Source organism: Loxodonta africana, chromosome 5 (assembly GCF_030014295.1).
Source record: "Loxodonta africana isolate mLoxAfr1 chromosome 5, mLoxAfr1.hap2, whole genome shotgun sequence".
Classification (NCBI taxonomy): domain Eukaryota; kingdom Metazoa; phylum Chordata; class Mammalia; order Proboscidea; family Elephantidae; genus Loxodonta; species Loxodonta africana.
Genome location: NC_087346.1, coordinates 158,827,194 through 158,842,250, shown reverse-complemented (window position 1 = coordinate 158,842,250; position 15,057 = coordinate 158,827,194). Strand labels below are relative to the sequence as shown.

Genomic DNA, 15,057 nt, shown 5'->3' with positions numbered 1-15,057 from the left:
CCCTCGGGCGTCTGGCCATGCTCTGCTGTGATGCCTAATGGCGCCATGTTTGCTCCAACGAAACGTCTATGTTCTCGTACAGACGCGGAGAGGTACTGAACCCAACCGCAATGTAACAGCAGCTTGTCTCTGAGCAATACGATTACAGGTCTTATTTTTCCTCTGTTTGCATGTTTGGTTTTTGTAAATATTCTATGGTGAACATGTGATACTAGTTGTGTGGTTAAAAACTATATAAATGTTATTTTTTTTTACAAAAGAGTGGCATTCAAACAAGAATCTTTTAAAATGCAGCAACGAACATTTAACACCTTTTGTACAGATTAATAAAATTGAAAAAAAACCAGAACCCCAGTAAACACTGGTGACTTGTTTTCGTTATTATTATTGCTATCGTCATCATCCCACAGCTCCCCTTGACACAAGAGAGGTGCCCTGCACCGCATCTGGCCCAGGGTGGCCGCCATGCTTGCTGAATGAAGGGCGGCTGAGTAAAACCTTTTACAGAGACAAGCTGAAACCTCAGAGACTGGAGGGCCAGGTCTGGCTTCTACTTATACTCCAGAGCATGCGTGAACATGGGTTTCAGTTTTTTAGTTTGGCAGGGTATGTGGAATGGTGAGAAGTGGGTCTGGGCTTAAGACCGTCTGTAGGGAGCATCACCTCCCTGGGGTTACTTTCCCGGCCCCCACCCCCAACCGCACACATTTTCAAACTTACAACGTAATCACAGAAAAGAATGAGCGCTCCTCTTCGCACGATTTCTCGATTGCACATTCCCAGTTTGGAGGTCAAGTCAGACTCCTCCTCCTCTCCCAACATCTGAGGGCTGAGTGACTTGGTACTGGAAAGGCTGTGTCTTCTAGAAGAAGCAACAGATTGCACTGACAATAGCTATGTTCGAGTCTAGGTCTAAGACAGACAGTTATCTTAAACACTGCCATACCAGAAGGACGGGTGGGTAATATGTCTCCTCAGTTACGTACTCCTGAGCTCTGAAAAAGCACATATGAAAAACTAAAGAAAACTGGGCATTTTACAGGCAGAAAATATAAGATGCTTGACTGAAAGGTGACACCCACCATTCTACAAAGACTGCCCATTCAACCAGCAGTCTGATTTCAGAACTGAAGACGAACTTGCCCTGGCTGTGTTGATAATGCCGCCATTGTTTGTGCAATTCCACATTTTTAATTTGCCATAAAAATTGCCCACTGCCAGAAAACAAGCCTTTAAACGTTCATATTTTACTATTCAGTTACCAACTGAACACTGTAACTGTAAACTTGCCCACAGTGTATATACTATTACAAAAAGTCTGCACTGGCTGACAAAATGGCTCTGCAAAACTAATTCCAGGCTAGTGAGAGTTATTTCCGAGTCTCTAGGGGGTGCAAACAGTTACACCCTTGGGTGCTAACTGAATGGCTGGAGGCTGCAGTTCACCCTGAGGCACCCTGGAAGAAAGGCTTGACAATCTACTTCTGCAAACTCAGCCATTGGAAATCCCATGGAGCAAAGTTCTACCCCGACACACATGGGGTTGTCACGAGTCAGAGTAAACTGGATGGCAATTCATTGGTTTTTTTTTTTTTAAGTCTGCAAGTTATTTCTCTTTATATTTAACTTCTCACTTTGTCTTTTTAAGCAAAGGGGAATTATAAACTTCAAAACTCTCAATTCTAGCCAAAACATTTAAAACACAATTGTTATCACACATGAGAGATGCCATTCCTGCCCCTCCAACTTCAGGGTCTGACCCAGGACAATGCCATTCCCGTGGTGGCACAGTCTCGGCCACCTTCTGCACAGGTGTAATAGTGACGGAGGTCACGTCGGGGCAAGAATATCTGAAATGTATCAAGCGTTCCTGTAACGCATCAGGATTTGGAAGTGAAAAAAAAATTTCTACAGATTAAAAAAAAATTAAATTACCATTTCTCTTCCAACTGGTGTGCGTGTGGATAAGCAAATTGTGGTACCTCTAGACAATGGAATGTTACTCATCAAGAACAAGGAACAAACTGCTGATACATGCAACATTGCTGAGTCTCAAACGCATACTACTGAGTGAGAGAATCCAGACCCAGGAGGCCCCATATTACAGGATTCGACCTCCATTACGTTCTGGAAATGGTTAAGCTATAGGGACAAAACATGGATCAGAAGCTGCCAGGACCCAGGGACGGAGCAAGGGGGTGATGACAGGGACATAGGGAAGCCTTGAAGTGACGGTTCTATATCTTGACTGTGGTGGCAGTAACCTATGTTCGTGTAGAAGAGTGCCCTGTACCATGTTGTAAAGTACACACCAATAAAACAGCCAACAGAAGCCCTGCCTTCCTCAGTCAGCCACCCTGCCAGGCCCATGAGATTCACGCTGACTCTCTAATTTTCCTTTTTGCAATAATACAGCTATAGGGCAAAGAGCCTCCAAGAGAGAAAGGGTAGAGCTTGCAATTCAAATACTGACAGCAGACATAAAGAAGGTCCAACACCAACCCAAACCGAGTCCCAATGTGTGCCAGCGCGGTGCCCAAGACTCAGGGCGGAGGCTGGTGGGGCCTGACAGCGAGCAGGCGGTCCTGTTCAGGATGCCTGTACCTGCAGTCCTCAGAGGGGGCGGACGGAGAGCAGCAGATCATCACTCAAAACCACACCACACCCACGGTGCTGCCGGTCACAGAGGACCCCAACATTTCCACCCCAACGGGGGCAATCAAAAAGCAATCCTAAATCCAGGATAATGTCTTCCAGAAAACAGGAGCCACCAAGGTCAGATCCCACTGAGGTGGCCGAGTGCTTCCTGGAGCTGGGCTCCCCAGGGTGACTGGGAGCCGGGCTGGTGCGAGAAGGGGCCTTGGCAGGATGAGCACAGACACTGGGAGGGAGCCACTTGAATCTGTATAAGGGTCTGACAGAGCAACTGTATGCCTGTTGCGTCTAAAAACAAAAGACAGTGGTTTGTATTTTGCATTTCCTATTTCCAGGAATTCGTTTCTGTTACCTTCTGGAAAGAAAAGAAACTGCCCCCGCACAGGCACCGTACCAGGAGCGCTCTCCTAGCGCATGGTTTAGACGACACTCTGCTCCTGGGAGACAGTTTGGGCATGTGCGGGGTTTTTTTCCTCCCTTCTAACATAGTAGGACTTCAAACACTTCAGTACTAAGACACGTATTTCATCATATATTAGTTTTTTTTTTTTTTCCTTTCATATGACCATTAAGACGCTGTGGCTGGTGCTGCTGTGTACGGAGGAGTCGATTCCAACTCATAGCAACCCAGGCTACACAGCAGAACCATCCCATAGGGTTTCCGAGGCTGTCATCTTTACGGGAACAGATTGCCAGGTTTTTTCTCCCACAGAGCTGCAGTGGGTTTGAACCACCAACCTTTCGGTTAGCAGCTGAGCATTTAATCACAATGCCACCTTTATGAAACTGTAAGTATAGATAGCTTACAGAATCAACTAACTTTATTTCAGGGTAATAGAAGGGACATTACAAAATATTATAAACAGGGAAGTTGGGTCAGACACAATGGAGAGACACGGTCACAGAGTAAACCACCTGCCTTCATGACAAACTGCAGCTTGCCCTTGTGCACCCGGGTGGAGACGTCTGCCTGGTTCCTGACGACATTCACTCCTGGTGTCATTCTTCTAAGCACTGACCATCTTGTCAGGCACTTCTGTCATTCCAGGTCTGGGGACGCGGCTCCCAGGTCCGGGACAGTTTCAGACATAACGTCACAGTAAACAGAGGCACGCACGTCAGAAAGGGAACGAGCGGACAGGCTGAGCAGGGAGGTCACGAAGCCGATAGAGAATACTTGCGAGACAAATGGCTTTTCAAACTTGAAGTTCAAACGACAGTTAAGATCCCACCAACACACAAAAGACCAAAGCACATACAACAGGGAAAGACACAGTGGAACCCTGGAGGGCTGGGCAACGGGGCCTCCCACTAGCCATGGAGCTGGTGGATACCACCCCACTCGGCTCACAGCCCCGTGGAGCCAGATGGACAACTCGAAGTGGAAGCATCACCTGGGAGCTTGGCAGAAATACTGTTTTCAGGCCCCGCCCGAGACCTGCAGGATCAGACTCTGTGTCTTCACCAGACACGTTTCAGTTTAAGAAGTGCTGAGCTGGGAGAAGCTGACTTTCTCCAGAGAGCTAGGAGGAATAGCTCAAACAGTTGATACAACACACTTACAGTGTAACGGTCCCATCTGCAACCAATCACAGGGAAGGCACAGGATGGGGCAATGTCCTGTTCCGGTGTGCGTGGGGTCGCCACGTGTCAGGGCCAGCACGACGGCAGAGAACAACAAAAACGGTCTCTAAGAATTTCCAATGTTTTCACTGGTCTGTCTGCTCCAACTCGATTATAAGTACTCTGAGGGCAGGAAACAGCTACTGTTTTTCCTTTTAACATCCCACAACACACGAAACCAAGCAGACGTGCCGTAACGCCTACCAGCACTGGACTTCCCAGCTGAAAGCAACAACGGATTTGTCCACATGGGACCCAGGGCCTCGGACAGCTTGCTGTGTCCACGCCAAGCAGAGCAGTGGCCGCAGCCCCAGGCCCTCATCGTCTTTTATGTCTAGAGCGTCCTCTCTATGGTGTGGCCTCAAGCCTTCCAGGAACGCTGCAGAGGACTCGGCTGGGGGCTTACAGCTCTTGCCTGCACACGTGTAAGGATGTATGAGCCAGCAAGCATCTAGAAATGGGGGCATAAACCCGACAACTTCTGGCAAAAGGAGGGCTACCCGCAATTACATACTTAATAAATCCTTTTGAATGCTTTTTTTCTTAAAGGTATTTCCAAGCAGTTTTGAAACCTACTTACTCATTACCTAAGAATAACCAGAACCACATTTAACTTATAACGAAATTAAGGCATTGCAAAACCTCTGGCTGTGGAACTAACTTAGGCACGAGGAGGACCTAGTGGAGGGGGACAGCAGGACAAGAATAACGGAAAGCTGGCATGGCGTCAGGGAGCTGGTCAAGCCCCACCGAACAAACGGAGGCTATTCTGAATGCCTTTACTCAGACCACATTGTTTCTTACAACACTAGTGCCTGTGAAAGAAAGAGTAACACAGAGCAGAAATTTTACACAACTTCGTGAAACATGGAACTTGAAAATGCTTTAATTAGTCCAAAGGACTAAGTGGCCACATTTACCATGGCCTCCACCAGACTGAGTCCAGTACAACGAGATGGCGCCCAGCTACCACCACTGACTGCTCTGACAGGGATCACAACAGAAGGTCTCAGACAGAGCAGCAGAAAAACGTAGAACAAAATTCTAACTCAAAAAAAAAAAAAAAGGCCGCACTTGCTGGCCCGACAGAGACAAGGGAAACCCTGAGAGTATGGCCCCTGGACACCCTTTCAGCTCAGTAATGTGGTCACTCCTGAGGTTTACCCTTCAGCCAAAGATTGGACAGACCTATGGAACAAAACAAGACTAAAGGAGTGTACCAACCCTGGGGCAAGGACTGGAAGGCAGGAGGGAACAGGAAAGCTGGTAACAGGAAGCCCAGGGTTGAGAAGGGAGAGTGTTGGCATATCGTGGGATTGTTAACCGATGTCACAGAACAATGTGTTTACTAACTGCTCGATGAGAAACTAGTTTGTTGTGTAAACCTTCATCTGAAGTAAGATTTAAAAAAAAACAATAAACAATTTGCCATCAAGTAGATCCTGACCCGTGGTAATGCCGTGTGTGTCAGAGTCCAGCTATACTCCAAAGAAAAGGCTTTAAGAGTGGCCAGATCTCAGGTTACTGCCAGTCTGCAGAGAGAGTACCCAGCCTGCCCCTGGGCCCGGAGGGGGCGCCCTGCGAAGCTTACTTTGGGGTCTGCTGCACCTCGGCCCACCAGCGGTAGTCGGTGTAGTTGGCCAGCAGCAGGAGCTGACACCAGAGCAGCACGAGGGACGGGTGGGTGGGGATCATGGCTCGCACACGCGAGTTCAGGCCCTCCAGGGCGTAGAAGCTGCCATCGGAGCCGTCGCTGGTGAAGAGCCTAGTGGCAGCCGCCGTGATCCTCCGGAACATTCCTAGAACAAACCAGAAGTCAAGCAGATTAAGGGGAACCTGCCTCTGCTGGTCGCTGTGCTCCAAGGCCACGTGGTCCGTGAGGATCAGAAACAGAAGAGATAAGCACGCACTTACACGTCCTTTCCTACACTGATGTATCCAAAGCACTTGGCACTTAGAAACTGTGACTTTTCTAAGGAAAAAACAGACATTCTCTTTATTTAGTAGATCAACCAGGAAGGCAAGTTTTTTTCACTCTTGCGTTCTCTTCAGAGTGAATTTCCAGAAACATTTCAGTGGGACCAAGCTCTCCAAGGTACCCCACACCCCCAGCCTCAGGCGATGTAGGCCCCGGGCAGCTCCACTCAGCAGGGGGCCAGCAAGCACTCAGCACTGCTGGGCACGGGCCCAGGGTACGGGTATGGCGCAGCCTCAACGGTAACATGACACACTGCAGAAGTGGCAGGTCACCCACCCACTCTAATTACCTGCCATAACTAATGGCTCCTTTGCTTGCTAAGAGGCATTCCTAGGTGGTGCAAAAAGTTAAGCACTCAGCTACTAATGGAAAGGTTGATGGTTTGAGTCCACTCAGAGATATCAAAGAAGAAAAGCCTGGCGATCTACTTCCAAATGACCACGGCCATTGAAAACCCTGCGGAGTGCAATTCTACTCTGGACACATGGGGTCACCATGGGCTGGAGCTGCCTCGATGGCCACTGATTTGGTGATTTTGTTTGCTGAGAACTGAGGGGCAGAAACATTCCCAAGGGGCCGTGTGAGCAAGCATGACAGGCGCCCAGAGGAAAAAAACAAACAGCGTTCTCCCACAGTTCCTGGCTCTTGAAGGCTCCACACACACTACCAACAGCCCGAAGGCCACGCAGGCCCTGCTCCTTCGGCTTCTGCACACGACTGAAACGTACACTGGGACGGGAGTGCCCCCAGCACGGCAGCTGGCCCAGCACGGCTGGCCACACAGGCCGATGCAGGCCCACCCAGGAGCTCCTCCACAGCACCTGTCTCTGGGGCCTGGGAACAATCCCCTCCTGGAGTGAAGGACTCCACTTTATCCCCTCCTTTGGACAAGCACAAGCTCAGCTCGGCATGTTTCTCTCTTCACTGCTGTGGCTTTACGCGGGACAGACCCTCACCCCAAGGACAGACAGATGCCGGTGCATGGCCCCACACACTGCAAAGCACTGTAGGGAAGGCAGGGACGAAAGCCTGGCAGGAAACGCCTCCCTTCCCCAATACGGAGGACTCCTGGCATGACTGCAGGAGGGTCAAATCTGACTTCTGACTTCAGTGTCGGCACGTCCAATGTAAACAAGTCCTAAAACGGCAAAAACAACTAGGACATCTGTCTTCCCTTATCAGTTTGTGATCTGAGGCAAAGGAGCGCGCTCACCAAAGCCTGGCCGTCAGAAAAGAGAAATCCCACATGCCTCTGGTCCTTCCTGTTCCCAGGGTTTCTCTCTGGTCAGCACCGCCCCCCTTCCACTCCAACTCCAGCCCCCGCACTGGCTGCATCCCTCTCTGGGCCCCCCGACCCTGCCTGGGTCCCTTGTGGGGTCAGAGGGCATGAGTGAGGAGAACAGCCTGCCAAGAAGGACTCTGGAGCCTGGCCATGGGGACGTGGAGGACAGACCGTGGATGTGGGGCTTTAGTGAACAGGGAGTAAGACACCAGGATCAGAGTTGTTTTGGACAATTAAGCGTCAACGGAGGCAGTCTGCTTCTGTGAAGATTACAGCCTAGGAAACCGTACCAGGCAGTTCTACTCTGTCCTGTAGTCTCACTATGAGTCGGAACTGACTGGACAGCACACAACAACAACAATCATAAATGCTGATCTATTTAACAAGAATAAGAACCTCTGGAGATGAAACGGCTATGCTAGGTTGAAGAGTTTTAAACATACGATAGAGGTGTCAGCAGGACACCAAGTCACATGTCTAGAAGTTGGATGGAAATGAGACAGAGACAGTAGAGTGGCCAGGGCTATACAGACTATGACCAGGGTCATCCACCCACGCAAGCAATGACCAAAGTCACAAAGGGGATGATTCTACCAAGGGAGAGGACAGAGAGGAGGGAGGCAGAGAGAGAGAGAGACAGATAGACAAAGAAGAATCAAGAAGCCATCTAAGGATAGAAACTCAGGGAGCATGGACCTTTAAGAAGTTGCAAAGAGAAGACTATGAAAGAGAAGTCAAGGGCAAAGAGGGCTTCAAAATGAAGAGGGTGGTTCCCCAGAACTACGCCGCCGGAGGATAGGGACGATAGGGACTTAGAAAAGACCACGGCTGGCCGCTGAGAAGGCCGTTTTGGTAAGGAGGACAAGAGGCAGACTGCTGTCAACTGAGAAGCAAGAAAGAAAGTGAAACACCAGAAGGAGTAAGAATCAACTTCTGGAATGTTCATTTTGAAAAGGTATGCAGTAAAAGAGAGGGAGGGGGGAATAATTAAGGAGGCAGCAAAGACAGGGCTAGTATTTTTCATGTTAGACTGGGTTTATGCAGCTGGAAACAAAAGAGAAGCAGCCCCAGGCGAGAAAGGGGAGAGAGACAGATGTCGCTCTAGAGGGTGTGTGCTGTGTAGTCTGGTGAGTAAACACAGGAAAATTTAAGACACAGCATGGAGGGTGTGAAAGAAGGTGCAAATGCGAGGTTTCCCTTGGGGCAGAAAAGGGAAAATGGCTCTGTTCTTTGTCTGTAGGACAAGATGATGGAAGGAGCCCGGTTTTGAGGTGAATGAAGGGCAGGAGGAACTGGACACGCCAAGTGGAAGGCCTTGCTTTCTCTCTGCAGAGAGCAAGAGTCGATTACTGTTGGGAACTGAGGTTTGAAGGTGGGGGTGTTCCGAGGAGAACTGGTAAAGGGTGTGGACAGACACCCTCCAGCCCTCCCATGGCCCCGTGTCTGATGGATTGTTGGGAAGTTATCAATGACGCTGTCGCAATACCCCCCTCGTCCTCCTCCAAAGGGCTTTGACTTTCATCACCCTGGAATCTCCTGGTGCTCATCCTTGTGGCATATCAGACACGGCAAACTGCCAGTCAAAATGTGTGCCCCAACCCCAACAGAGCTGTTGCTGGGAAGCGGTCACCTGCCAGGAGTCAACACTCCGCAGTACCCCGGTGTGGGTAGGGGCTATGACGTGTCACTGCCAAAGAAACTGGGCAGAAGCCTTCCAGACCTCCTTTCTCCCTACCCTACCTGAGTCCAGAGGATGCTGAGGCCTGGGGGCAGGGGAGCCACAAGGAGGAAAGGGGCCTGGGGCCCGAGCCCCCACCTGGTGGGAAGCCACCATGAGCCAGGAGCACTCTCACTGCACTGTCACAGAACAAGACACGGACTTCTGTGCGGAGCCACGGGAACTGTGAGGCTTATCTGCCGCAGAGCTATCACCACTTTGACTAACACAGCAGCAATCCTGAGCCCATGGCTGAGGGCAGAAGATGGCTTTTCAGGGAACCTCTCTCCCTGTCTCACAAGCAGCAATGACTAGCTGACACCCAGAGGAAGAAGGCAAGGCTCTGGACAGTGAAGGTGGCACAGGTGGCAACTGACACCACCAGGACAAGGGAAGCAGAGGGGCCAAGTGCCCGCAGACAGCAATGAGCTGATGAGGACAGGCCAAGGGGACTGAGCGCCCTGAGGCAGCAATGAACAGACGGAGGCTAGCCGAGGGGGCCAAGCGCCGAGATAGTGATGAGGTGATGAAGGCAGGCAGAGGGGACCAAGCGCCCCGAGACAGTGATGAGCTGATGAAGGCAGGCTGAGGGGGGCCATGCACCCCGAGACAGTGATGTGCTGATGAAGGCAGGCTGCAGGGGGCCAAGCACCCTGAGACAGCGATGAGCTGACAAAGGCAGGCTGTGGCAGGAAGGCACATGGTAGGCCGTGCCTGGAGAAGGCCTGAAGTTCACCAGCAGCTCCCATGGGCAGGCCTTCTGGAGCTGAGGAAGGAAGCACTGAAAGAACAGCGGAAGTGGCTCAGGAGACAAAGAAAGTCGCCTTCCAGAGCTGGCAGGAGGAAGTGAGGGTTCAGGCTCAGGAGGCAGGTTGCCTGGGTGCCCATCCCAAGCCTCCACCTATGGACTCAAACACTCCTCTATCTTGCCGTCTCCCAGTTTTCATATTGCGCTGAATCTGAACTAGGCACACAACTTTGGGAGTTGTGTCCCCAAGCCCCCACCAGCCAGGGGGACAGCTGAGGACTAGAAGTCAAGGTCACTATTGAGACTAGTTTCCATTTCGGAAAGAACATCTTAAACAGTCAGTCCAAAGGTGTCAAGTTCTGGAGGAGAGGTGGAATTCACTGCCCTTGCTTAAGCAAAGCATGAAGACAAATGATCACTTTTATATACTAAATGCAACTTGTTTATATAAAGGGGCAAGATGATTTATTTCAGTTCTACCTCCAAGCCACCAAATACAGTAATTCTGCCACCTAGTGTCTTTAATAGAAATTGAGTCAAAATAAATGAGAGAGAGACAGACCCCCCCCCCGCCCACCCATTTGCAAAGGTTTGGCCAATTAAACAACGTCCAAAAACACAAGCAGCAAAACCCATGTGCCGCAACACCACGCCCCTGCCCTATTCAGCAGAGCACATGGCCTCTCATACCTGTGCTGTCTGGTACAGTAACCACTAGCCACATGTAGCTATTTAAATTTAAGGGTAAACTAATGCAAATCATAAAAAACCAAACATCAGGCTTCTCAGTCACACCTGCCGTACTTCAAGTTCACAAGAGCCACAAGTGACCAAGGCAGCTGTAGTGGTGCAGATCTGGGGTGCCCCTGATGGCACAACATCGGCTGGACAGGATCTCAATGGACAGGAAACAGACTGCCCTGAACGTTGAGAAAAGGGGGACGAGAAGTCGGGGCTGTGGGACAGCAGTCACCGTCACTGCAGAGACCTGAGTGAATGTGCGCAAGGACGTGGGACACTCCACTCCTAGCCACGAAGGCGGAAAGCAGCCCTCAGAGCTGAGCTGTCTCTTCCGGCACCAGTGCCACACCTGTCCACGGCAGGGTATTAAAATGCCCACTGTAATAGAAACGACATGCTGTTCATAAAAGAGGCATAATTACTGTCTCAGCTTTAAACCTAGTGTGGTGGGCCAGAGAAGCACTAATTAAAAGATCTTGAAAAAGAAAATTCTTTCACTGTTAGTAAATAAGAAGGCTTGAAACGAGAGACCTCTCTAAAATTAAATTCTGGCCATGCCCCTGTGCCCAGGGTTAATACCATGTAAGAGAGGCAGGCATAGAGATGCTCTCTCTCCGGGTCTTCCCAGGGCCACTTGCAGGGGTGGAGTATCCAACAGGCAAGGTAAGCACGGTGCTTACCTTGCTTACCAGATCGTCTATAGTGAACAATTTCACGTTTTTTCACCACATCAAAGATTCTGCTTCTAGGTATGGCTGGCATCTGTCTCTCTCAAACCACACAGCTCCTTCGTACAGAATCAAAGCCTCTTTTCAAATTTACAATCCCTGACAGGGACAGAGGACCCAGTAAGCAAGGTAAGCATGAGCTTACTTGTGCTTACTTCCTAATCTGCAGTGACCAATTTTACTACAGGTAAAAAGGTAAGCACCGTACTTGCCTTGCCTATTGGACAGTCCTCCCCTGGCCACGTGTGACTGGCCCTGCCTCTCCAGCCTCCTCTCCTGCCCTCAACCTCATTCGAAGCCTTTCTCTCAGCCTGGAACAGGTCTCTTCAAAAGGATAGCCCCTTCTCTCCCCTCAGAAAGCCTGCCCTGACCTATTCTTCCCTGATTTTTCTGTCATTGGGCCATCTTTTTCCTTCACAGGAAATATCACAATCTGCAACTACGTATCTGTTTGCTGTTGTCCCCACTAACTGTAAGCACCACAAAGGCAAGGAGGGTGTCTGCCTTATGGCCCAGCATGTACCCAGAGCCCTGCACAGGGCCTGGCTGACTCCCTAAGTCCCTGTCGAACGAACAAAGGCTTCAACTCACTACTACTACTTGCTCTAAGGGTTTGTACCTAAAAATGTGTTTCTTTATAATTTACATTAAAATAATACATACACACAATTTAAAAATCCAGGAAGAGAGAGGGGCTTCTGATTCTAGAAGTCTCCTGTCCCCTCACTCCCCAAGGAAGCTTCTTTTTATTGATTCTGGGTTCAGTTCTTCTCCACATTCTGACTGCTGTGCTCTCTCACTTGTAGCAGGCCATCCCTTACTGTGTCTTCCTGTTCCTTCTGGAAAGTAACCCTTACCCTCAGAATAATGCTGCCCAGTCTCCGCCTTGCCAAGGCTGGCCAGAGGACCCATGGACAGGCAGGAGACCCAAGCAGGGCTAATCACACGCCTCCTTCATGGGCTGAGACCACAGGCTGCTGGAGGCCATTCCTCCTGCCCTGTGGAACGAACCTCCAGAGGAGGCAGCCCACACACAGAAAGCAGAGCTGAGACATGAAAGCACTCCATGTGGACAACAGAATTCAAACCACCAGGCCCAGCCTCACCCAAAAAGAACGACCAGCCCAGCACTTTCCAGGGGCCAGACCAAGAAATCCCTTTTCTTGCTCTAGTTTAGGATAGGGTTCCGTCACTGCAACTCAAAGACTGCTGAATAACTTCCGTGATTTACAGACTGGAGACAACCGTAGACACTGTTAATTCTACCCTATTAAAGATGAGTATGGACTGCACCTCAACATACAGAAAACAAAAATCCTAACAAATGGACCAATAAGCAACATCATGACAAATGGAGAAAATACTGAAGTTGTCAAGAATTTCATTCTACAACCACCGCCCACAGAAGCCACAGCCAAAAAATCAAACAACGTGTTTCATTGGGCAAATCTACTGCAAAAGGCCTGTTTAATGTTTTGAAAAGCAAAGATAATATTTTGAGGACTAAGGTGCACCTGACCCAAGCCATGGTGTTTTCAGTCATCTCACACGAATGTGAAAGCTGGACAATGAATAAGAACACCAAAGAAAGACTGATGCCTTTGAGTTATGGTATTGGTGAAGAATACTGAATACACCATGGACTGCCAGAAGGATGAACGAATCTTAGAAGAAATACAGCCAGAGTGCTCCTTGGAAGCGAGGATGGCAAGACTTCGTCTCACGTACTTTGGACAGGTTATCATGAGGAACCAGTCCCTGGAGAAGGACGTTATGCTTGATAAAGTAGAGGGTCAGTAAAAAAGAGGAAGACCTTCAACAAGATGGACTGACACAGTGGCTGCAACAATGGGCTCAAGCACAACGATTGTGAGGTTGGCGCGGGACCGGGCAGTGTTTTGCTCTGTTGTACACAGGGTCGCTAGGAGTTGGAACCAACCTGACAGCACCTAACAACGTTAAAGGTGAGACTTAGCTCCTTTACACTGCATCCTGCCAATCTGAATTATATTTTTGGTTCTCTTTGGTTACTTTTATAGCCTCTATTTTTTGTTCCATCAACCTTAAACGTTATCACATAACCCAGAGCAACATGAGAAGATCCACACCTGCTCCTTATGTCCTTCCATCTCTTCCTCTGCCTTCCACTTCCCAGGCTAAGTCAGTTTTCCTTTTTTGTCTGTCAGAGCTAAAAACAGTTTTATTCTATTCTACAACCATAATTCAGTAGTTAGGTCTTTCGTGTTTTATTCATACACTGATTCCAGAGGTGAAAAATCCAATAGCATTTACATTATAATTATTGAATACTTTGCCTGATCAGAGCCAAGAAGCTTAGAAGGTTTATACCTCTTTTCTCATGGTCCTTGGTCATAACCCTGCACCACTTAAAGGAAACATTTTTAATGCCAAGGTCTTCTGTCATATCAACTCCTTCCATCATATCATGCCACACTTTGGCTTGCTTCATAGTTGGACCACAGCTGCCTTGTTGTTTTTCCTAGAGATCAGAGTTGCCTTTGTTTTTTTCTAAGAGAAGAAAGATGTGCCTGTCCCATCACTGAAGTCTCCCAGCTTCTTATTCATTTTATTTAGAGAAAGATCCTTGAAAATGCTCATCCCCCTAGAAGCCACTGACTGTCCTAACAGGGACTGGCCGTGTCCAGTGCTGGCTGCACGGCTGACACCTTGTGACTTCCCTCTTGGGTTCATCATCCTTTTTACCTCACGATCACTCGTAAGGGTAACAAAAACACCTCAGCCTTACAAATCTTAAAGCATCCGAGAGCCCTCAGGTCTACTCTCACCACCAACATATTCGAACAGCACACTGAGCACAGCTTCAGTGTCCAGCACAGCCCCGTCCTCGGAGTGTGTGCAGTGCAGGGCGGGGACACCCAGGTGCCCCACAGGCCCACCTGACCCACCTACCAGACTGTGCGTGGTGCAGGGCAGGGACACCCAGGTGCCCCACAGGCCCATCTGACCCACCTACCAGACTGTGCGGTGCAGGGCGGGGACGCCCAGGTGCCCCACAGGCCCATCTGACCCACCTACCAGACTGTGTGCAGTGCAGGGCAGGGACGCCCAGGTGCCCCACAGGCCCATCTGACCCACCTACCAGACTGTGTGCAGTGCAGGGCGGGGACGCCCAGGTGCCCCACAGGCCCATCTGACCCACTTACCAGACTTGAAGATGTGGATCAAACACATCAGCAGTGTGCCTAACTCTTGGCAATAGAAAGTATGTTGCTGTTCACTCATTTCCACTTTCAGCTGTTTGGTGACAATGTCCTCTAAGAGAATGCCGACCAACTGGAGTAGAAATCTTCAAAGAAAGGGAAAAGGATCGAAGTGAATTAGTTGACTATGTACAGTATTTGTGTGAGGTATGTAAGAAATGCAGGTAAAATAAACTTAAAGTGAAACGTTTAACACCATCCCCTTGGACTAGGTCACTTTTTCTGAGTATCACCTTCCCTCTTACTAAATGGGACTGCTATAAGAATAAAATGAGACAAGTAGTGTTTACTTAACTTTTTAAAAGCTTTGTAAACTGTTAAGCATTACACAGATATACCTGAC

General features: G+C 49.3%; 1 protein-coding gene across 10 annotated transcripts in view; it reads right to left on the bottom strand.

Moving 5' to 3' along the window:
* Window positions 1–15,057, bottom strand: part of HTT (huntingtin) — a 193,592-nt gene that overhangs the window by 39,778 nt on the left and 138,757 nt on the right. For all 10 annotated transcript variants that reach the window (XM_003411334.4, XM_064286172.1, XM_064286170.1 and 7 more), the window contains 3 exons: window positions 14,658–14,800; window positions 5,870–6,077; window positions 721–862 (listed from right to left, as the gene is read on the bottom strand). In XM_003411334.4, the coding sequence (XP_003411382.2) occupies window positions 721–862; window positions 5,870–6,077; window positions 14,658–14,800 (493 nt within the window). The remainder of the gene's footprint in view (window positions 1–720; window positions 863–5,869; window positions 6,078–14,657; window positions 14,801–15,057) is intronic.